Source organism: Sciurus carolinensis, chromosome 4 (assembly GCF_902686445.1).
Source record: "Sciurus carolinensis chromosome 4, mSciCar1.2, whole genome shotgun sequence".
NCBI classification, from domain to species: Eukaryota; Metazoa; Chordata; class Mammalia; order Rodentia; family Sciuridae; genus Sciurus; species Sciurus carolinensis.
Window position 1 is genome coordinate 90176636 of NC_062216.1, and position 25758 is coordinate 90202393.

Below are 25758 nucleotides of genomic sequence, written 5' to 3' on the forward strand. Positions count from 1 at the left end.
TTTAGCAGTCTGGTATATACAGAGCATGCTCTATAAACATTTTATGAAGGAATACACAAACATTTCAGTATGCCTTTGGAACCTCTTCTAAATTCCAAGTGGCATTCAGGAATCCCATTAGTTACTACAAATATTGACAATTCATCATCAATAATAACACTAATATTTAATATTTATTCAGTGCTTATTATACCCCAGGACCCAATTTTAAGCACTTTACATATATTTAACTGTTTAATAGCCATAAAATAATTTTATATATGAGGAAAATGGAATTCAGAAAGGTTAAGTAAGCAGCCCAATATCACACAGCTAGTGAAATGTACAGCCAGGATCTAAAACAGGCATCTGACTGCAGATCCTACACTGTATATTACCCCTAGAGACACATTATTCAAACTAATAAATTCTCTGTTTTATTTGAGAAGCATGGTTGGAAAAAAAAAAGGTAGAATAGAGAACTGGACATCGTGGTAACAAAACATCTCTAATCCACGGATCCTGACATATACTTCAAGGTGGAAGAATTAAAAGAGAATAGCTTGTACTTGCTCCTAAATATTTTTCAAAATTTATGAACTATTTTAGAAACTTTAAAGAAGATTATTTTTGATTTTCAGTTTGTAAGGATGGTGAATGAAGAATGAGGGAAAAAGGTGAATTTGTTTTGACTGATGTGGTTGGTCTCCAGCATTTTTTTCGTGAAAAGTGAGCCCTGGAGTTGTAAACATGAACTCTAACAAAATACACTTTACAGTGCCCTGTTATTTCACAGACTGTATTCAATAGTTTTTAGATTATTACCTGCAAAAAATTATAATTTATGGCATCTGTAGAGTAGACTTTATGAATAAATTGTGATGCTTTCTTGGAGTAAAGAAGCCCTATTTTCTCGATTAGTATCAACTAGTACCAAATAGACAAATTATCATAGCTCAGACAGCCTCCTGATTACAGATTAGCTCTTTTAAAATCTGAGCCAAAAGAGATTCCATGAATCTGGAACACAAAAAAATGAAACTGGTGGGTACTTCTGATAGATCTAATTATAATTTTAAGTGATATAAGAAAGGGAATGGTCCCATACTTCAAAGTCTTGTTTCTAACCTGAATCTAATCATAAGGACACAAAACATAAATCGTAAGTGTGAAACAGAATATGAGACAAGCGGTCAATGACAATGTTAAGAGAGATACGACAGGGGGTTTGGAGACTTAGACTTGACCACTAAAAGCAATACCTGATGCTTGACCTAGTCTTTCATTTAAAAAGAAAACAATTTGTTAAAGGCATTACTGGGACAATTTAAAAATATGATATGCTTGGCATGCCAAATACTATTATTATATGAATGTTCTCTGTCTTGGGTGTGCTAATGTTATGAAGGTTATATAGGAGAAAGTCCTATCTCCTAAGGGTGTTACCCTGTAACTTGTAAAATAACTCAGAACAAAATAGAAAGCAAACATTTAAAAAGTTAACAGTAAAATGGGTGTGCTCACTGTTCTACTTTTTAAACTTTCCTGTATATCTGGAGTGTTTCAAAGTAAGAAAAAGGAGGGATAAAAGTAATGAACAGTTATATAGTGGAATAGTTGTGACTTTTTTTTAGTTGACCAGGATATTTTTGTTTATAGCAAAGTAAAAGAAAAAAAAATATTCTGGGCCAATGAATTAGATTTCCCATCATGATCTACAAGCTAGATCATTCCCATCATAACTAACTTCTCTAAAATAATCATGCCAAAACCAAAACCATCAGTTTTGAAGATATTCTTTAGCTTGTAAATGGAAAAGAGTAGTATTTTTAAAATGACATTCTCATAGTGATAAATTGTAAAATGTCTTTTTTGTTACACATTCTTTCCTGCATTAATTCCCCATTGCCCCATTCCTGTAATTCGCTTTAATGTGTAATTTGTCCCATCTGATCAAAGATCCACACAGTGAGTGTTCACTAAATATTTTTTAATAAATCACTCAAGATGGGGATGATTCTATGAGTACATTACTCTCAATGTAGGTGTACAACTAAATCATATGATATATAAAATTACTTTACCTGCTGATTTAATTCATTTAGTTAACCTAGGATGATTTGTGAAGATAAGTTGGAGGGCTCAGTATATCAAGGTATTGCTCAAAATCTGCAGAGACAACACTTATCAGAAGGGACAGTGGACAAAACAAAGTTTTAACAAGCTTCACATGAAGATAACCACTGCTACATTGTAAGACAGAAATCTACTGTCCCACTAGGATGCTCTTCAGGTTGCTCTATGCACTCCTAAACCTGGAGTCCATTTAAGGACAGAGGTGGGAGGGCCCTCAAATCCAGGCAAGAATACAACTTAGTCAAGAACTGATTGTTCCTCATCTCTTAGCAACAGCCTGGATGCAACAACTGTTATTTAAAGGAGATAGTTTAAGGGACTTGTTAGCCTTTTCTTAGATCTCTGCCTGTATCCTTTCACCAAGAAATCTACATACCTGGCAAACATTAGTTTAGCTACTTATAGAAATGCCTTCTTCTACTAAGTTAGTTATCATTCAGTATTCTTTCTCTTATTTGGTCTCCACTAAAAATGGCAATGTGAAGAATGCCTCTGAATCTTCTGGAATATTTCTATTAAAAACAAATAAAGGAGTCATAAAATAAATTATTCCCTCAGATGTTGGGTCCCTCCCAAAATTGTGACTGCTGATAAAAATTGTGATATTTTCCTTATAAAATAAACCATAAATTGCATTATAACCCCAAATTACTCTTAGCCAATGTTTTAGCTTTAGGAATAATTCTCTCATTTTATGTTACAGATAGCTAGATAGATAAATAGAGATAGCTATAAATATCACATCACAGAATCATTCCATTTCATATATTTTACATATTTAGGCATATATATGTAAATAATGAATATGTATGTGATGCACATGTGAATATACATGTGTGATCCATATATCATAATGCGTACATATACTAGGTACATGTATATATGTACATATACTATATAAATATATGAGCTATGATATGCATAATATATATACTGTGTGTGTATAAGCATATGCATTATATATATAATCTGTGTATATAGTTTATAATATATAACGAATAGATGTAATAAAAATAAATGTTATATGACATGAATATTTTAAAGATTTTTAGGAAGCAGTTTAGTTCTAACAAGTACTATACAAATAGCTTCAGTAAAATGTACTGAGTACTTCATATTTATGTATCAATGTACAGTCTATTATTACCTGCCATCACATGTAGAATATACTTGCAACTCTAAATTCTTTAAAGCTACTAAAGGAAATAATAATGAACATTTTCTCAACATACTAAGTTATATATGATTTGTTATTTAAGCAATAAGAGTGATCTAAAATGGGGATTATTATAATCTCAACTTCACAAAGAAATTAAGGCATGGGGAGTTTATGTAACCTACGAAGATCACATAACTGATAAATGGCACACAATTAATTTTAAATAGTCTACATCCAAGCCCCACCTATAATGTCAAAGTTAGATGGCCTCTCCTTAGTAAGGTATCCAAAAATCAAAGTAAGCACCAGCCTGAGATATTATCTACCTTTGAAACAACACTGAAAGATCAAGATACAAACCAGATAACCACAAAAATCAAGTTGTAAACCAGGTAAGTTCAAGCTTACACTAATGTGTATTATTCTGTAGTAAAACTGAAAAATTCAGTGGCCTAAAGTCATAAATTCATCTTCAAATGCTGTCTTATTCCCAGGAACCTCTAGTAATACCACCAATCACATTATTATTATCACACCTGAATGAAAATTGCCATACCTCTCCTGCTACCTGATAAAAAACAGTATACCATGGCTGCAACTTATAGCAAAGGATTAAAATCATATTAATTACACCATTATTTACCAATTCACCACCAAGTTTTCTATATTCATATCATTATACAAGATGTAAAACTTAATATACTTAATTACTATACTGTAGAAAGACTTTATCCCTACTAAGCTAGAAAAAACTTCTCCGACCAACTTCTGAGCAAAGAGATTGTTAAGACATTATTTCAGTAGGTATTTCACTGTAAAGTACTTGAGGAATAGATACCAGAGCAATTGACATAGTTATATTTCCCCGACAAAGAGTTTCCATGCATGATGTGCTTTTGAAGTCAGCATCTCTCAAAAACAGTTCTAGGTCATTGTTACCAAGAAACCCTTTCCATAAGTAACTATGTGTCTGGGTATCCATCAACTAGCACATCACCATGTGTCACAAATAAATTGATTCATAAAAGAGAAATTAGAAGTTTATATTACAATCATTGCATGTCATTTATAATGTCTACATTATAAATATTTATACAGCATTTAAAATAATACCTGGCATAGTAGGCATTTCAGATATTTGTTGAAAGAAAAAAGAAATTCCTGCTGCTAAAATAAATAATAAAGTATAAAGTTTATTATCTAGATCAATACTATGTGGTGATAGTTGAGAGCTAGGGCTTTGGGGTTGGAAGTGGAGGCCAGTGGTACAGAGCATGACCAGCACCCAGGAGACCCAGGGTTGGATCCCTAGCACCATAAAGATAAATAAAAATAAAAATAAAAAGAGTGAGGGTTTTAGAGGTAGTCTGTCTGGGTTTGCAATTCCCATTCGTCCACTTATAACATGTGAGAAATTAGGCAACTCCCTCTGTTTGATTTTCCTAAATGTGAAAGGGGGATGGAGAGGACTGTTGTGAAGCTGCAGTGAAATAATGCAAGTAAAGGAACTTACAACAGAGTCTGGCACATAATAAGTTAAGTACATGCTGAATGTTAGCTCTATCTTTACATCTATATTTATAAGTGTATCTCCATATGCATAGAGAAAGAGCTTGGATCACAGCTTCTGGGTCAATTTAAGAAATTGTGTGTAGCATCAGCTGGGGTACAAAAGCTGAAGGTATTTCTATCCAGCCACAAACTTCTTTAAACCACAGTGGAGAAAGCAAAGATAGACATGGTAGCCTTTCCAAAAAATAAATATAATTGCTCCTTTCAAACATATCGAGTCTAAAATAATCAATACAATTCTTTAGTGAACATCTTCCTTTCCCTTGTAACTGCATGGAAGTTTTGGAGAAACAAACAATATTTGCTGGATAAACGACAAATAGGACAGTGCAAGTCAGGGTTACTACCAGGGCTTTTTAAAAAGTGATAAAATTTCACTTCTTGCAGAAGAAAGCTCAGAAGGAAGACAGTTAATAGAAACCGAAGTCTTTCTGACTCATTGCTACCCTACTGAGCTGTGAACTACTAGAATCCAGATACAGATAGAGATTTCCATCTTCCTCCATCCACTGAAAGGTCTACAGTCGTACCGTACAACAGAAATATAATGTCAGCCACACATGAAATTTTAAATTCTCTAGTAGCTATACAAAAAGAAGGTAAAAAGTATAAAGAAAGAAGTGAAATAATTTTAATATATTGTAAGACAATATATCCAAATATCATTATAATACACAATCAATATTTTAAAAAAACAGAATATTTTAATTTTTTCTTCAACCTAAGACTATGAAATCCAATGTATATTTTAGACCTACATCTCATCTTAGTTCAGACTAGCCACATTGCAGAAATCAATACTGACAAGAGGGTGGCAGTTACCATATTGGAAAGGACAGACATACAGGAACTTGGAGAGCATTTCTCCATACTTTCCTAAATCACTTATTTCTTCTTCAATATCTAAGAAGAATAAAAAAGGTGTTTGGTTTGTTGTTGATTTTTTCAATTTATATAACCTAAACAAATCAATAAGCTAGCACATTCAAATAATGAAATTTTCTTAATAAAAATTTAAGAAAACATTTTGGTGAAGGAATATACAGTAGGTCACATAATTAATTTTTTATTTTTGTCTATAATGATTCTTAACCACTACCCTGTAAATTTAAAAGCTTCTATTATATAATACTTGCTGATATTCTTCTACTGAGCATTTTGGGGATTTCTTCCTCACCTGTAGGTAAAGCAAATGGGTTGCATAATTGGATTTTATCTATAATTTACTATCTATAGCATGATTTTTCTTTACTGTGATGAAACAGTACTGCTATGATTTAACACTATAAATTCAGAGCAAATGGGAAAACATTAAATTCAGAAGTACTTCTGGACCATTAACCTCCATGCTGATTTGACATGCAACATAGTATTCGGGGGAACAGACTCAGGATTATTCCTAAAGCAAACAGTATTTTATCTCATCACCATCTGGGCTTTCGTCCTAAAGGCCAATTGCTTGGTGTTGCTGGTATCACTGAATATCTTGAGGTATAGCTCGGAGATCTGCTTTATTAGTGAAAGACCCATTTTGCTAGGATAAGAAGACTGACATAGGAGAGATTATGGAGGGAACAAAATTTTGGCTGAGGTCCTTGTTTTCATTATTTAACTGAAGAAAATCATTGGTTATACACGCTTTCAAAAAGCCTATGGTTTTTCTAAGGTACCAATAAAAGTGATACCATTCATAACGTGGACAGTGGTCTCTTTCATATATTGCCTATAGTCGCAAACTTAAGTGCCAAGCAGATGGTTGAAATCTGTTTTGTATAAAATGTGGGCTTTTTTTTTTTCCAACTGTGTTCTTTGTATTCATATTCAGCCTAGGTTTTAGCCATCAAAACACTGGCACTATGTCGATCATTAGCAGCATTTTAGACAACTGGCAACTAAGGTATTCACTGTTCTCCACAAAATGTTCAGCTAATATTTCCCAGATGTATAATTAAGGCAAAAGATCATCTTCTTAAATTGGTATCAGCACTTTGGATGGCTTCTGGCTTTCAACAGATTATATCAGTGGAAAACAATTTTATGTCAAAAATAAGGGTTCTGTTTCTTGGGTGATTTTCTTGGTTGTTATAATGCTGCCCATAAAAAGAAATCTATATATTTCCCCAACCATCACCTACAGTCCAAAGAATATATAGCTAATGCAAAGCCTCTCACGTTGCTTTTAGTATGAAAATCTATTTTGTGCTGGATTTACATAGAAAATAGCATAAGTTATGAAATACTTTGTAATTTTCAAATTATTTGTATAAATACTAGTTTAAAAACCATCTAATACATGTGACTTCTTTACATTAACAAATTTACTATTCTTCATTGTTCACCAATCTCTTCTATAAAACATTTCATTCTCATGATTATGCACAAATAAATGAAATTTAATTTGCACTGCTTAAGGCACAGGAATATGTCAAATCAGCTAATATCTATAAAAACGACTGTTAGTATATCAGGTATCCCACATACAAAATGACTGAAGATATGGTTTTAGGATGTATAATTATTAGTAGTTAGCAGTCAGAGGAAACTATAGCTATATTGCTGCTATTTAAGTACGAGTTTACCTGGAGTCAATAACATAAGTGCATTTAAAAGTTAATTACAAATATAAGTAAACCAATTTCTTATAGGCATTATTTTATATTCTAAAATAATTTCCAGGTATCTGATTAGTATGCTATCAAACAAAAAATAACTTTTTAAAAATTGTGCTGCATTCAGTGGCTTGCATTCAGAGATACGCAAACATTTTTAGAAAATTTCATAATTTTAAACTGAATTAGTTTACATTAGGGGTTAAATAATCTTTTACTTATTTTAAGCCCATTTCATAGATGCATGGCTGAAACCCAAAGAATTTAAGTGACTTATGCATCACAAAGTTTTAATTCTTGTTTTAGAAACTGTAGGAACATATGCCAACCTTGCATATAACTAAATGCTAGACTATAAAATATATTAGCAGTAAGTTGCCCAACTGGATGATTTCCAAATTTTCTTTCTGGTTTAACAGTAGGATATTTGCACATTTTTCTTTGGTCCCAGTTCTAAATGTAGTTCTGGTTCAATAAGGTACTTTTCTTTTTCTTGTTTTTATAACCTTTATATCTATCCAAGGAGAATAAGAGAACACATCCATTTTTATTCCCAAAAGTGGCTAGTATAAAAATTGTATATTATAACTATTAAGCAAATAATTTTAACATAGCAAATTCCTATGTAATCCCAAATATATTAATCTGTATTTAAAACTTGAACTACACAAAGATTACTTATTTATAAAGTCAAGATAATATGGAAGATCCTTAGTATGTATTAAAGATGATGTTGCTGATAATGTAACTATAGTTTTTTTTTCCTGAATAGCGTTTAAGCATAAAAAAAGCATGCATTCTGCCAAACATGGATATTAACAATATGTGAACTCTGTCCTCTTACATGAAACAATTTTTTCTATCATTCTTTTGTTGGTTGCTGTTCCACTTCTTTACCTTGGAGGTTTAACTTTTTTTTCCCCTTAAAATTGCCAACTAGTAACTAATGCATATCAAGGTGGCTAGTCTGGTGCTAATGCTAATAATTATTTAATTCATTTGGAAAAACACTTAAAATCTATCTTTGGACTACTTGTTTGTAATCTTAGATAATCTTGTTACTTTCCAGTCCAATGTTTAATTAACACATATAAGAACATGAACTGTCCACAGCCCCATGTTTTCCTAATGCTCTGCTGTCTAATCTTTTTTCTTCTTTCATTTCTTACAGACTTTCAGCTCTCCTTCCTAAAGTGCCACCCTCATGCTTTTCCTATCTCCCCACAGTGCCTTCTTCAGTCACCCACATACAATTTATCTTTACAATATGTGTAATTGTTGAGGATGAGCAATCTGATGCACCTGAGAGATTTAGGCACAATGTGAATCTTATCTTTTGAAACACCTCAAATAGTTAATAGCAAATTTGCTCACTTAATCCTAAATAAAAATTATACATAGTACTTAGATGGGAAACTCCTAAAATACATTATAGTTTTTGTTCCTACACAATGATACCTAATTAACAGGTAAGCTGAAGTGATTCTACATTGTGAAACCTGGTTATATGACGTAAGTTGTCTCCAAATCACTGCATAAATGCAAGAATTCTGACCACTTGAGTTAGGAGCTGGGGACCCTTCAAATGTAGTTCAAAGTGATGAAATTTTATACTTGAGAGATTTTAGAAATCTCAGTCTATTTCTCATTTTACATTTAAGATTCAATGAAGTCTCAGTTTATAAAGAATGTGAGATCTTACATCCAGTTAACAATGCTTTCTACTATGTTACCCTTCAAAAAAAAAAGTGAATATATTACTAAATGTAAATCTTAAGCAAAATCAAGTATTTTATTCTTCAGGAGAAATACTCAAAATCTACCAAAAAATAAAACAAAAAACAAAACAAAACTGTTCCACATTAGTCCTCTAACATCTTATCTCAACTATCAAATTATCTCAAATATCCCCAATTGTTATACAAACCCACCTTGATTTACCCAACTTTTCAATACAATTTCCATTACATATATATGTATATATGTACATATATATTAGATACACACACATACATAATACCAATATGTCTCTATTGCACATGTCATAGGATTTTATGTTATAAAATAGAAAATAAGAATGAGCCTTGTTTATATTTCTATGAAATATTTCATTCTCTCAAGACACTCTCCTCTGAACTCAGCTTCATCAGAATTTGGTAGGATTTATTCAAGGGATCAATCGCCTATGAATAAAAAAGTTTCTCCCGAATTCCAAACTTTTAAAAGTGTATATGTGCACAATTTTTACATCTCCCCAAATACACCCTTCATATAACTGTTAGTGGCTCCCAACTACCTTTTAATTTACTTGTAAAAATCTATACATATTGCTCCTTCACTTTGATTCTTTAAGTTGCTATCAGAATCTTGACTATGTTTTTATTTCTCTCAAAGAATGCTTTTACAATGTTAGGTGTTCTTAATTTGACTCTGCAGAGTCAAATTAGATCCATTTTATTTTTCCAGTAATAAGTGTTTTAGAAACAATTACACTACCAGATTTATATCCCATAATCCTTAGAGCTCAAAAAAATAATACTTTTTCCTCTATTTCCTAAATTCTACTTATGTTTTGGACTTCGGGGAAATTTAAGTTCCACTCTCAGAAACAGTATTCGTTGTTTTCTTTTTTTTTTTTTTTTTCATTCCTAGGTGTTCTGATTATTGGTATTTTGACTGTTACATAAAAGTTTGCTTCATGTTCTGATGATTCTGTGAAGGAGATGACAATCTGTATCTGATATGATTATTACTCATTCAAGGTCAAAGTTGAATTAGTGGATGAATAAGAAATGGAATAATTTGACCACCAGTTCATTCCTTTCTCTACTAAAGCAAGGTAACACCATGCATTATTCTAATGAAATCTTCAATACATTTCTCTTATACTACGAATAAGAAATAAGAAAGGAAGTATAAACCTTAATTCTATGTGACATCTTTTGACAATTTTTTGGAACATGTTATGAAATTCAATAGCAAATATTAAAAAAAAGGGGGGGAAAACAAAGGGACATCAGGACAGGAGTAAATAAAAAACTCTTTGGACTTTGTAAACTGTTGCCCAACAAACTCTGGCCAGGGTAAATAACCAAAAGGAAGAATTGGAGGCAAACAAATAATAGTTCAACTCCATAATTAGAACAAAAATGTTTCAGAACTTCGTCAAGCAACCTATATTAACTGTGAATGAAAAATTGATAGCATAAAATTGTAGTTTTCCATTTCGCACTCATAAGAAACAGGAAGGCGCAATTCTCCTTTACGATGTGTCTTTCTGCTTTATTAGGATGCCCCTCTATTGAATAAATATAAATTTGTTTGAAATTACATGTCAACAGATCTCATGTAAAAGTTCTATAATCAGTCCTCAAATAGCCTACCACCCTTAGGTATCTCAAACCTAGTTAATATAAATATGGGGGGAGGGAGTCAAAATCAGTACTATTGTAAACCTTGACTACCTTTTGCAATAAATTTTGATTAAAAACATATCAAGAAAACATGATGTATCTGTCTTCTTTTCACACTAGATTAAGAAACTAACAAGCGAAGCAGGTTAACTCTTTCCCTTCTTTTCTCAGTAGTGTCCCTAAAGCCCTAAATGACAGGACAAAACCTTTAAGAAATTGTTGTTCAGTGTCCCAGCTGATCTTACTAAACTGCCAATATCAAACTCTTATAAGGTTTGGGGTTTTTTCGAGGGTCTCTATGCAGTCGTTTTCATTTCACATTTATTCTCCAGGCACTGGATTTTTAGGATTCAATGTGACAAAAATGCCTGGGATGGGCAAGGAAGACAACTGGCCAAGAGCATAATGAAACCCTCTGCATCTCTGCAATGAGAAATATCAGAGGGGAGCCACACACCCATTTTTAAGAAAGATCATATCTTCTGTTTTTTAACATTTTCTTTTCTAAAACACACATTCTTTCAAAGATGTGAAGAGCAGAAATAGAAACGCTGTTACATATGAAAGTTTCAACGGATTTGCTGCCAGCAGCTTTTCTTTATAGTGTTCCTCTTACCTACAGTATGTGTTGGCACTGGCAGGTAGCCCTAATTCGTTAGTAGCCAAATTATTTTTGTCCCTAAAGTACGAGAAATATCCATAGCACATGAATGAGACATGGTTTACTAGTTTACACACATTTTTATAACTCCAAGAAACCAAAACTCATTCACAAATGCTTTCATTTCAGCAAAGAGAAGGGCCACAGAACACCAGAGATACCCACTTGGAATTCCTGGTCCTCCTCCTCTAGGAAAGAATGAAGAGAAAAAAATCTTTTTAACTCCAATAAAGAATTTTGATCCCTATTGCAAGAAAAATAAACAGGTTTCTGTTCACCACACTCCACATTTCATTTAAGTCAAAACATTTCAGTATAAGGAATTAAGAAAAAAAGTCATTTAGTAATAAATCTAAATGTCTCCATATAAAAATTCATCACAGCAGAGTAGGTTTAGACACTGGTTCTCAATAACTGCATCTTCATATTACATGATCACTAGATACATTACACACTGCTGCTCCACCTTCACTAAGTTACAGAGAAAAATAGTAAGGAGAAACAAGCAACACTTAGAAATACATAACACCAGTGATGATTCAGCCCCAGCAAAAAGAAAAAAAAATCTCTGAATTTTAAGGCAAGACAAAAGCAAATGTATTAATTCTAAAAAGCCAAGTGACTGAAATGTTAGATGAAAGAGAGATTTGAAATACAATGAGCCAAGATCCAGTTTGAATTGATTTAAGGTTCAACATTGATTTCAAATGTCTATGAACATCTACAAGCTTTTGTTTTTAATTTTCCTTCTGTCATGTTTTATGAGCAAAATGTCCTTAAACTACCTTGTAATAGATTAATTACTTTCAAGCTGGGTGACAAAAGGGCATAATGACCGGAAAATGATACAAAAGAAACAGAAAATGCATGTTAACAAGTTTATCAACAAACCTGGGTAATTCTCATGAAGTACAGATTAAGGTTCAGTGGTTCCAAACTGGCAGCATTCAAATTGGGTTCATATTTGGGTTTTTTGTTTTGTTTGTTTTTTTAAACCACCTGTCCTAAAACGACATTGTTTATGCTAATTATCTTTGTTTATGCCACAATTCTGTTTGTTTACTACATTCTTTTAAAATACCATATCCCTATAAACAGTTCTCACCAGAATTCTTCTAAATCTTGTTTCGGTCTGGTCCTTCTCGGCAGCCCAATGAGCAGAATGCAGCTCTACAATGAAGGCGCAAGAGCTGGGAACAACTTTGTCTCTGACTCCTCAGGCTGGCAAAGGCAGGGAGTACTGCTGAGGTTTTACTCTCAGGCTCCAAGGGAAAAGGATACTGAATGTGGAGAAATGCAACACCCCCCTATTGGACAAGCAGAACCATACGCCACAGTATCTCCAGAGGAGATGTATGAACTCTCAACTAGTAAGTAAAGAGAAGAATAGATAACACCAAAGGAAAGAGAGAGCAACTTCCAAGCTGCAGGAGAAGACATAGAAGTCCGAAAGGATAAAAAGGTCTTCTCTGGAACCATTATCAGTTCCTGATTAACATGAAGGAACATGAAGCATTCTCCTGAAGTATAGCCAAATACACGATGTTCACTTGAGCAACACAGGATCTGTCTTCATATATATATATATATATATATATTGCTACTCTAGCAATATCCTTGATCATGTTCATCTACACAGCATTTGAATTTTACATGTCAGAGAAATGATGATGAAAAGGAAGATAGGACAGAAGGAAGAAAGGAAGGAAAACCTTGCAATAGTTTAGTCCACTTCTTGTTCACCAAATTTTTTCCTTTAGGAAGAAGACACATCACGACTTTGTGAAATCTCTAAACATCTTTTTATCTGATTGCCATCACCTGAATCAGAGATCTGGCATACTGAAACTGTATGTGAGTTAGTACAAGAAACAAACTTAGATTGATTTATTTCCCATGTTATTGGTTAACCTCAGTGAAATTACAAATGAATAACAAATTATGAAAGAAAACAAAACCCATCAGTTATACTTATTTTACTAATCTATAAAAAGGGTGGTATTCAAACTACATAATGCACATCTGCATTATACAATACACTCATTAGGTGGCTGAAGAATTGATAGTGGAAAGAACAGACAATAAAAATCAGACTTCATCCATGAATATAATTTTGCTTTCTAAATGCACTTTGAATGAAATCCATAAGAAACAGCTTTCAACTCTATGGAGGAGTAATGTGCCTAAGGATCAGAACAGTCTTATTTCCTGACTCTCATATATGATGCATATACAGATTTTAGTTAAAAGCTCCTCAAGAACAGGTAAACAATTTAACATATGCTTATTATATCTGAGAAACATTAGAATGCACCAACAGGTAAAGTAATCATAATATTCACACATTTCTATCAAACCTGCTAAACACTGAGCAACACTCAATGCAACCTGCCATTTAACCCTTAATTGTTCTTGATAATCAGTCAGGTTTCCTGCCAAGTCTTCTGGACAGTACTCCAGTGTGTGTGTGACACAAGTGTGGTTTATGAACTACTTCATGCAAGCTGCCTTCCAAACCAAGGTCTTAGCTCAGCTTGTAAAATTACTGAGATGGTAATTAAAATCCATAATAAGTTATAGGTACTTTTTCCTCTAAAAAGCATTAATAAAATAAGTAAAATGACCAAAGACAAATATCAGAACATTCTCAAAATATATTATCAAACTCTAAGGTTTACAGTTGCCATTAGGTCACAATGTGGATATATAACTTTCCTTTGATTCACACCTAGAGGTTACCTGCTAAGCTAAATGTACTCATCACTCATAAGCACAATGGTTTTAGAAAATGTTTCTAATTAAGCTGGATAAATGTCTGGGTAATAAATATTTTATTGGTGGAGTCAAACTTTAGGTAATTAAAATACCAATAATGTCAGAGATATCCTTGCAGTCAGTTAGTATTAGTTTTTTAGTGCAATTTTTCAAATTAGTTTTTCATAGAACCTGAGGTGCATTTCTTTCTTCAGAAAATCACTTAAAAGTTTTCTAATGAGAAAAAATTATTTTAGTTGGTATGACCACAAAAAAATATGATGGTAATATGAAGTATATAAGTTAATTTTTATTGGAAAGGTTTTACTCTTCAACATCTAGAAAATAGGTTGTCAATTATCTGTACCCGTTTTGAGAGAAGCAAATAGAGGATACCATAAGGTTAATTTGCCTCAGCTCACTACCTTCAATCCCAACTTTTTTTTCCCCTTTTAGAAATTATCAGACTGTCTTCTCAAGTAATCATTTTACTTGCTTTTTAATTAAGTCTCTAAGATACAGCAATTAGAAAGTATAAGTAGCAGCTCAGTCATAAAACTAAAATTAAAATCAAATATGAAAATAAAAACAATGCTATTGATAAACTACCAAATGTGGCTATTTTTCATTCATTAGTTCAAACTATTGTTGAAATTTAAGCAAATATTTTAAATATTTTCATTCTGGAAATATCAAGAAATAGGTGCCATTTTCAAAGGAAAAAACTTAGAAGTCACGATTTTTCATTGTTTTCTTTCAGTTAGGTGTATAAACTCACAGTTCTTTAAGAGATTTTTAATTCAGATATTCCATGCAATGCAGTTATTATTAACATTCAGACTATGTTGCCATTTATTTTTCTCTAAATAAAAAGGTGTAAAAGACTTTTCCTACAAATAATTCTTTAGAACATACTTTGCCTATTCATCTACCACTTGAGAATTTTGTTTTCAGTAATCATGATCAATTATGTCAGGATTGATTGAAAAATAAAATGCAATAGTTCAACTTTTCTACTTTTTAGAATCAATTATTACATTTGCTCTATCTCCTGAATAGTTTTTGACAGACAATGAAACTGTTACTACTTTTTAACTATTTAACAACTGTTTATTAGTGAGACAGTATTGACCATGCTCATTTCTATGGCTAAAAATGCAGATGTACAGAAATTTAAATCTGATTTTTGATCCTTAAGTTTTGAATATTTCTTTAAGTTGCAAATAGTCCACAAGTTGGAAATAATAATAGAAGATGGAAAATACCAATGAAATAAGGCAAAAAAGATCACATAAAACTTCTACAATACCTGAGCCCCAAGCAACTTCCTTAAGTCCTCTACACAAAGTTCTATTCACAAAGAAATTTAGAAGTCTTCTTTTCAGATTCCTAACCAAGTTTGAGTGAAAACTCATCTATGGCAGGTGAGCAAACAGAATAAAAATTGACAGTAGAAAAACCTACTTATTCAATGAAAGTTGCAAACAGATGAAAAGGCAAGAAAACTGATTCTATGTTGTGATAGTGTAAATGTATCATATGAACCTCCTTTGAAAAAAATAAATATTCAATATTGTGTCTGCATGATGTGCTCTGTGAGTGACTGTAGATACACTCACCGTACAAATTCAGTGTAAACAAATAGTAATGGTTTACTGAGATTTTTTTTATATGTATTACCAATTACAACCACAGGGGAAATTATTAAGAAATTTTACACTGTGTGACATTTTTCACAATTATTGTAGCTACTAATATTTCCAAATATGATATTCATACTAATAATTCTATTGATTATCACTTGCTTATTTAATTAGCCAGTTAGAAAAGCATGCGTCTGGGTGACAAAAAAGAGAGAGAGAATGAGAGACAGAAAGAAAGAAATTAATTCTCACCAGGAGGAAAATATTAAGAGATTTGAACATCTGAATAGGAAAGGAAAAAGTTTAGTTTAAAAAGAGATAATTGAAAAAATACAAATAAAGTTCACAGCAGGAAGCTTGCTTATATGGAGAAATAAGCTACAGCCTGTTAATATGTAACTACCTTTTTATAAGAACAATCTGTTAACAGGCTTACAAATCAGATTCAGACTTCTATTTTCAAAAAGTATAATTAGAATTAAGGAAAATTATCATTTAAGTGCTACTCTGTGCATGCTAGAAAACTTAACTGTGTTAAATTAACAAACTGCTACATTAGGCAATAGTATATTCCAATGTGAACAACTTCAATATCTACATAGGAAATAAGGCTATATTTGTAAATAAAAGCTAACTAAAGAGTTAATGTAGAGAACTTTGAAAAATTTAATTCTAAACTGTTAAGAAAGCTCAATCATTCACTGGAGTTATTGAGTAAAGATATACTTTTTAATTAAAAATAAAGAGGAAATGAGAGAAAGAATGTATTAAAGTATGCATGTTGGTTATTTTACTTTTTTTCCTCTAATCTGATACTGGCTTCTCAAATATGTGGCCATGTCCAAGGGTTATTTTATTCTCAATACTCTTTCCCTTCCATTGCTTCACTTCTAGAATGTTTTAATCTTTGTCCTTTCTTTTTTCGTCTTTTCATATCAAATTCAGTCGTTTGAGCGATGAACAGCTTGACTTAGCATATTTTTAACCAGCTGGTCTAGCACCTAGCTTGCATTGCATAGTCAGATACAACAAATGTTTATACAGAAGGTAGCTTTCATGAAAATGAAAAAAAAAAGCCTGGGTATCATGCATCCTGGCTTTTTTTAGCTTTTTTTTTTTTTTTTTTTTTTTTTTTTTTAATTCACCATACAGAATACAAAGTTTGAATTCTTTTTAATGGCAAACAAAAATCTATTTATAGTTCAAAAAATGAACTTATGCTGGGATAAGAACTCAAATTTAAAAATTGCAGTGTGTACTTATAGGAACATGAAGAGGGCTAAAATTCTTTCAAAGCCCTGCTTCACTTGCAACACCAGCAAATGGAAGGATATTGAACATATTTCTCTAAATAGGAACAACTTCATTACAAATACACTTATTATCATCCTAGTCAAAGGAAAAAAAATGTAGTAACCAAACTGACTTAAGAAAGCTAGCACAAAAAGTGGCCACTAAAACTTAGAAAGGGAACAGCCCCAATTCCCCCACTTTTTACACACACCCCCCCTTGACACTCCAAGTGTAATCTACTAATATATACTGGGATATTAAATTTTCTTTGGAAAAAAAATCTCTGCTCTCTTATATCAACAAAAGGTCATATGCTTTACTGAGCAGCTTCCAAAGTTTTACGGAAGGATCAAATAGGAACTTATAGCCTCCGTTTTAACCACCACTAAAACCTTCTGTCACCCCAGAAATTACAGGAGACAGGGATGCTGGAAAACGGTAACACTGCACAAAAGCATTTTTAAAATGTGTAGAAAAAGAGAGAAAAATATCAATGAAGGAAAAAAGTAGAGAGTTGAATGAGGAAGCGAGAAGCGTGAGTGGGGGAGAAAGATGCTTAATGTTCATTTAATTTCCTGTTATAGGACGCAACCTAAAAACATGAGCAGAAATCTCTCGGAGACTTTGCAGATCAGTTCAATTGGGTCCCGGCAACCACAACAAAAATCTGCTAACAAGATTGCAGGAGCCCTAGCTGAAGCACATTTGGGGGGAGCATCTTCCAACTGATTGAGAGACTACTGTAAAATGGGAGAGTTGTACTTCAATATATTAGGGGGAAAAAAAACTGTACTCACCTTTCAAACTCCTGAGGTAAATCAGGGTCAGTAAGCATGCTGGAAAAGCACAATTTCCCTTTGTCACAGCAGCCACCTATGATCGTCTCCAACTGAACCTGTCAAGTGAGTCCAAACCTTCTAAACCAATTGATTCTCTCTCTTCCTCTCTCTCTCTCTCTCTCTCTCTCTCTCTCTCTCTCTCTCTCAATCTCTCTCTCTCTAGCTCTCTCTCCCCCCTTCCCCCCCTTCCCCTCCTCTCTCTCTCTCTCTCTCTCTCTCTCTCTTTCCCTCTCTCTCTCTCTCTCTCTCCTAGGACTCCTTGACCAGTCTCTTAAAGGGGTAGCGCACTTCCAGCAGCGGGGTCTGGCCGCTCCCCCCTCAGCTGAGCCGCACGCTCTGGCTGCAAGGCACTAGACAACCTCAGGGTGCCTGTCCTTTCCTTTTAATTCTCTCTTCTAGACATCCCCGAATGTGAGAAGTCAACTCATTTAACACGTCTCCCATACTCTCTCTCCTCCAAATAATAAAAGTCTCAGTCTCTCTCTCTCTCTCTCTCTCATATATACACACATACACACATACAAAGTATGATTTTTTGATTTTGTAACATGCACTGGCTGACTAAAAAAAGAAGTCTGTATATTAACGGAACGGGATCAAATTGCATTTATTAACTAATTAAGCAAAAGATTAGATATTTAGTAATAGCATTTTTACACAAAGAATTGTTATTCCTTCTCACCCCTTTCTAGGCTCTCTCCGAGCACACACGGAAACAAGCACGCACACACGCGCGCTCAAACACACACACACACACACACACACACACACACTTACTCACACACAACAATCAGGCATTGTTCTGAGGGAAGAAAAGCAACTTTGACAGATTGAAATATAGCAGAGGCCCCTTCAAGGAAACCTGTAAACAACTTGTCACTCACTCTGTCGGTCTCACTGTTAGCTCGTGCTTTCCACAAAGTGGTGCGAATGTCCTGGCAACCCAACCAAAGTTTCTTCAGCTCCAAACTCCATAAAACACGATGTGCGATGTGGAGGGGAATAGGTAACCACATGCCAAAATAATACACACGGGCGAGCAAAAATCCAAACCAAACCAAAAAATACAAATGGAAAGATAGTACTGACAAACTCTCCTGTGGGGGACGGCTGGGGAGGTCAGGGGTAGGAAGTGCTCCCCTGGCTGTGGGTCTCTTTAATTTCCTCTGCCCAGGCAGCCACAGATAACAAGGTGGACAAACTGTGGCTTTACAGATCCTAAGCTGGCTGGCAAGGCACAGCCTCCATAGCAGTTCCAATTATCTAGATAAAAATCTGGCAGGCGAGGAAGGTAATCAGGTAATGTACCTTTGACATGAAATGACAGAGGCACATACACACAGAGAGACACTTACACAGACACGCATGCAGAGATGGTGGCTGCCCCGCACCGCAGCATCTGGTCAGGGAGTAAGCACACACTCACCAACATGAGATAGTGTGCATTCTTCACACACACACACACACACACACACACACTCAGTCACTCACACACGCTCTCCACTCCTACTGGGAGGGTTCATTCTGCACAAAAGGCTACATTACAGAGCCCGCCCCAATAAGGGAAAGAGAGGAAAAAAAAGCCTTCCATTGTTGAGAGGGCAGGTCAGTTGATTAGATTTTCTGTGGAGAATTCCACGAGGAAATTCCCTTCAAAGCCGAAGTGATTAACTGGGGGCTATTCTGGAAATGGAGCAGACAATAGCTCAATAGTCTGCACAGCCAATGTCCAGGCTGGCACTGAACTCACTTAAAAAAAAAAAAAATAAAAGCCAGACTCCCTGTTCTTTTCCACACATCCCCCCCACCCCCTCCACTCCTTCCAACTTCCCCTCCCAATTCCTTTTATTTTGCAGCTGGACAACATTAAGGGCCTTTAAAACCACAAGGGTTGACCCCACAGCAGTTTGATTAGGTCCCACTTTTTTTTCCTGGCGACAGGCAGACAGTAAGTTTACTTTTTTAGACATACACAATGACACACCATACACATATTTGGAACAGAGAAATCAATTATTAACTTTCTCATACTAATAAATATATTATTCCTTCAAAGCTTATACATTTTTGGACAAAGTTGATGATAACTTAGTAATGAGGTCCATCATTCACAAGATGGCCAAAAAATTATATGTATATATAGTACGAAATCAATGTGGAGGGAGGTTTAAGCAGGTCACTATGGAGTTAAGACACTAACAAAACACAGAATTATGACCCACCCTGAAAAAGCTGTTAACAAGGGATGTGGCAAAAATGACTTGATGCTGACATGATTTTCATTTTCAGCAGTTGGGGGAGGGGGAAGGGATATTACTCACTATTTTTTCTTGCAGTTATCATCAAATTATTTTTATTACAGCAACAACCTATTTCTACATAGAAAAATAAGAAAATGCTTGTGTTTCTTTTAAATATCTATGTTTTAGCCCTTAAGGAACCTATAATCTAATGTACTCTAATTGATAATATATAGAAAAATAATATTTTTCTTCTATTGTTAATCTTGGTTATGGGAATTGGAGTACAGAAGCCACAGAGCAACATGCAGCTTAAAAATATTTAATTTTTTTTCTAATTAGGGAATCTTGTTTCATCTTGTATCAATAGAAAAAATGAAAGAAGAGGATGCTAAGTTACAGGGAGCCATGGGAGCTGGAGTCAGGAAGAGGAGGAGGCAGGGAGGAGAGGAGCAGGAAGAGCACAAGAAGGAGACATAGTGGCAGCATAAAGATAGAAACAAAGATAATGGCCATAAGGCAGGATGCTGAGATCCGTATGGTCCCAGCTGCTGTCTTGCTACAGCTACTACCTCTGGTTGTTTCTCTGAAACTCTAATCCAGAAGGTCACCAGAGCAGGTAAGAAAGGGTATAAGTATTTGAGACTGAAGAGAGATGCCTATCTCAGGATCTTCCTTCTCTTTGTACATAGATAGATAGATATTATATATATATATATATATATATATATATATATATATATAATATATATATATCTTTGACATATATATGCTTAATATGTGTATATATAAGTATAAACGTGTCAATAAACACAAAGAATATATAGGAAAATGTGAAATGATTCGAAAGTTAGTTTTAGATCTCAGCATGTTCTATAAACATTCCTATAGCCATTCATAAACAAATTATTTCATGCACAATCATCTAGGCACAGAGTTAAGACAGATTAAGAACTAGACAGAAAATTTGTCCGATGTAATATGACAATACTAATAATGATAATTTGAAATAATGGGACCCAGAACTCATAAGGAACTTGGCGAACATAGATTAGTTCATGGATCTCACGGAGTGTAGATAGGGTTAGGTGTGCACATCCCTAACTTACACTGTGTTCACACACGGTCAAAAGGAATTTAAAGTCACACAACTGTTTGGTAGCTCATTTGTTACTTATAGCCAGATTCTCCATCACCTGTTTTACTTGTGACAGTATAATACAGAAGAAACTCATCCTGCAGAATGTAGAGCTGGAAAAGTCCCAAGATAGTGCTCTCTTTTTACATGACTTATAAAGACTTTCAGGTTACTTATTAAAAATCAAATTTTATAAAATCATGTGGTCACTAAGTTAATAACCACATTTAATTGTTGAATGAGATGAATATTTAAAAATATACCTCTCTGGACAGCAGAAGTTCTCTTTCATTTGAAGAATACAAAGCAAATTAACATTTCTGTCAGATTCGAATGCCAGCAAAAGGAAAGATAGTTCTAAAATGTTTTGGTTTAAACTGACCCTGGTTATTTTATGATCTAATCAATCCAACATTTAATATTAAATTACTGTTACTTATAAATCATGTTTTGATTTTACATTAAATATTAAAATGTTTGAATAGCTCATGACTGTAACATAATGTGTGTTAAATAAATCTTTAATTCTTTATCAATTATCTGAAAAGCTTAAGATGTTCAACTGATCACATATCTCTTATTCTTTACATCAGCACTAACATCCCAGGGTGATGTATGCTATACTATCCTAAGGAGGATTACAGAAGGTGTCATAATTTATATGAATGGAGACATTCTTTAGCATTCAACATCTATTAAATGCTTAACCAGTTGTTATGGACTATGAATTTAACAGAATCATTCAAGAAAATTTTGTAACGTGTATCATTATTAATTATTAAATAAAATTTCAAGTTAATTGTTTAGTATCCAAAACTCCCAAAGTAAATATTTTAAGTGAAGTTAAAACCAAAATACATACAAAAATGAACCAAATCAGAGGTGAAAACCTACCTGAACAACACTTAGGATGGTATGAAATATACGTATGCTCTACAAACACAGATATATAAGAACAAATGCATCTTCTCTGGTGACATAGCAGAGAGTACAAAAGAAACTCCATGGCAGAGTTTTGTATTTAATGAGTGTTTTGCCACTGCTGCAGCAGTATTATGGAAAATGGAATGAACCTGGAAAAGTGTGCTTTTAGAACTCGTGTTGTTTCCATTGCAAATATAAAAACAAGAGTCACATAGGCAAAGGATATATAAGATATGCTAGAGAATGCTGCTGGGGAATTCTCAGAGAGAACACAGGAAATTTTAAGATCATAAGCAAATGATTTCTAAATTTAACCACTTTTCAAGTATCATTTCAAGCAACCATTTCTAATATGTCTTCCCTCATTTTAAAAGGACATATTTTATTCCCTTGGTTTAGGACAGAATTGTTAAATATCTACTACTTTAATAATTGAAATTAATCAAATTATAGTCATAGGTACAGATTACACTTTAATATTTGATGTGTATTCCTACTATCCAGCTAGTTTTCATACTTCATGAAAATTAGAAGGCTATTTTTGAGAAATAGAACTTTTAGTACTATAATCATGATGAATCTAAGGCATATCAGTGTCAGACAATACTATAGTTATATTGACAAGCTGACATAAGAGGCATTGAAAATGTATCTTTTTCCTGAATGGTTTACTTTGGTTTTAAAGTCCACCCAAAAAGTGGGGTGGGGGGAGAGAGAGAGACAGAGAAATGAGAAAGAAAAAAGAAAAGGAAAAAGGAACTTCTAGCCAAAGTACATCTGTCATCTGTGAACTGTTCACCACATACCCAAGAAGCTCATCATTTACCACTAACGTATCATATGCAGCTAGACACTTTGAGTTGGAGTAGACAAGTCTTATAATATTGGACTACTTTAGGAAAACACGTTAGAAATTCAATAGTCTACTTATTTTTTAATGACCTAAAATTCAATCCTCCATAACATACACATGCCAGGGAATTGACATAAAATAGCCTACAAATTCAAAGTTTTTCTACTTTCATGTTATTTCTGTAGTCAGTTGGTTTTTTAGAACATAAGGATGAACTTCCCTCATATTACATATCTGAAGAAAGTATTCTTTAAGAATACTTTTTTACCTTGGAAACTCCAGTCTTATCCTTCTCTCAAAGAGCTGATGTCACTTCCAGCAATTGCTTCCACCATTTGATCTTATTACCTCCTTTTTCAGAGTAACTTGAAATAATATAAAAATGATAGCCTTTGTTTGGGCACTTTTTTCATCTATAGGGAACACATTAGAGTATTTCATTTGACAGTCAAAATAACTATTCGAGATTTGTAGCCATATTATCCCATCACAAATGGGAAGATCCCAAAACTAATAAGTAGAGATGGCAAACACCAAAGTTATGCCATCTCTCCCTGAAGTTATTAAAAGGTAACACAGGTTAACATCTCAGAAATACAACATAACACATGAAAGTGCTAATAAGTATGTTTTAATGCTAACTGAATGCCCAAACTTTAAACAAAGTTGGGTTAAGCAATGACTTTATCATTCTCCCAAATGTCTTAATATAAAAGATGGCTATTTATCTGACAGCTAAAAATAGTATTTTCATCTTGTTTATGGTGACTATAAATACCAGAATTAGTTTTACCATTCTTGGACTCTGGTCTTCCTATTAAGAAAAAAATTCTAAGGTCTGTCCTTTCCAATAGATTTATAATTTCTGGAATTCAGGAAAAACCCAGGGCTGATTTTCTAGTTCCCCTATAACTACTCTGTAATGGAAATTCTGTCTTACAAAATCACATATTTCAGGTGCAAGTTGTCAATTAGGAAAATAATAACAACTGAATTTATGCTTACTTTAGATTTTTATTCAATACACAATCATTTCTCCTTATGGCAGGTTGATGGGTAATGGTTGTTAGTTGATGAGGATGAAAAGAACATGAACCAATCAGAAGACTTCTAAGAGGGAAGAATTCATATAAATCATGAGAAGCCATTTACCTGGAACATTACTTGTTTGTTTATTTATTTATTTGTTTGTTTATTTGTTTTTTGGTACTAGGGATTGAACCAGGGGCACTCTGAACGATATCCCTAGCCCTCTTTTTAAGTCTCCCCCGCCAATATTGAGATAGGCTCTTGTTAAGTTGCTTAGGGCTTAGGGCCTTGCTGAGTTGCTGAAGTTGGCTTTGAACTTGTGATCCTCATGCCTTCACCTCCAAAGCCTCTGTGATTGCAGGCATGCACAAGGGACCGTACCTTTAAAAAGTGCTGATGGCCACCAAATTTCCTACATAGTAATTTTCAACCTGGAAAAAATTCAGGGAGCATATTTCACTGACATTTACCTAGAAGTAGCAACAAAGTGAGCTGTGGCACTATTTCATCACTAGAAACTGGTTTTAGTTCTTACTTGTTGTATAATGTCTGCGAAATACCTTGGTACACATTATTCAGAAACATTTTCCCACTGTAAACATGCATAATATTTCTTTATGTTAACTAATCCGAGTAAAAATGAGGGCTAAAACTGATTAAAACAGGAAAGGATTTGAATAATTATGTTCAATTTTTAAGTTGACTGCACTTATCTGTTCTCTAGTCTCCTTTAATTGTATACTAAATGAACAACAGATAAAGGTCACTCACAGTCATGAGAATGTTACCTATTGACAATGTTGGGACTATGTAGACATGGAACAGCACTCAGGGAATGTATGGCTATGCAGAGAGTTCAGAGGTCTGTGTTCCAAGAGAGCCCTGTTCCTTCCTTGCTAATGACCTGGTCTTGCCCAATTCTAACAACTTAGCCATATGATTTCTAAGGTCTCTCTCAACTCTCAACTTCTCCTATAATTTCCTCTTTTGAAAATCAATTTTTAACTTCCAAAATAAAATTTCTTATCCTTCTCAGTTTCATCCAATGTATTCATTTTATCTTAAAACTTTTAAGACTGTTCATTGATTTTGGGCCTCTAACATATGGCATAACTCTAAAATTATATATCAATATGAGAGTGAGGCAAATACAATTTTAACTAATTAAGGATAAGTGAGTTCAACTCAGTTAAAATGATTAGGAAAACCTTAACTGGTCACAAAAATTGATGCTGTTTTCAAGAGAACTCATTTTATAACTTAACAGTGTGTTTGTGATTCTAAAAATATTTGTGCTCATTTTCAAGTCACTAATTTCATTTTCTATGATACGTACAATTATATTTATTACATTATCTCATTTATTTGGAGAATAATTAAATGCAGTTTCTTACTATATTGAATACCTTACATGTCTAATAGAATAGCTATTGGCATGTGGGGGAAAATAAATACAAATAATTGTGCCTTTATCCAAAACTTCAAAGCATCAAATGAAAAATTAACAAACTTACAG

At 33.6% G+C, this 25758-nt stretch overlaps 1 protein-coding gene across 12 annotated transcripts in view; it reads right to left on the reverse strand.

Moving 5' to 3' along the window:
- Positions 1-25758, reverse strand: part of Sox5 (SRY-box transcription factor 5) — a 943363-nt gene that overhangs the window by 360248 nt on the left and 557357 nt on the right. For 7 of the 12 annotated variants that reach the window (XM_047549536.1, XM_047549534.1, XM_047549533.1 and 4 more), the window contains exon 1: positions 18017-18161. The exons of 4 other annotated variants lie outside the window; for them this stretch is intronic. In XM_047549536.1, coding sequence (XP_047405492.1) covers positions 18017-18054 — 38 coding nt within the window. In that variant the 5' untranslated portion in view covers positions 18055-18161. Of the gene's footprint in view, positions 1-12634; positions 12750-18016; positions 18162-25758 lie in introns of those variants that run through there. One more of the 12 variants, XM_047549531.1, reaches the window with a different exon arrangement.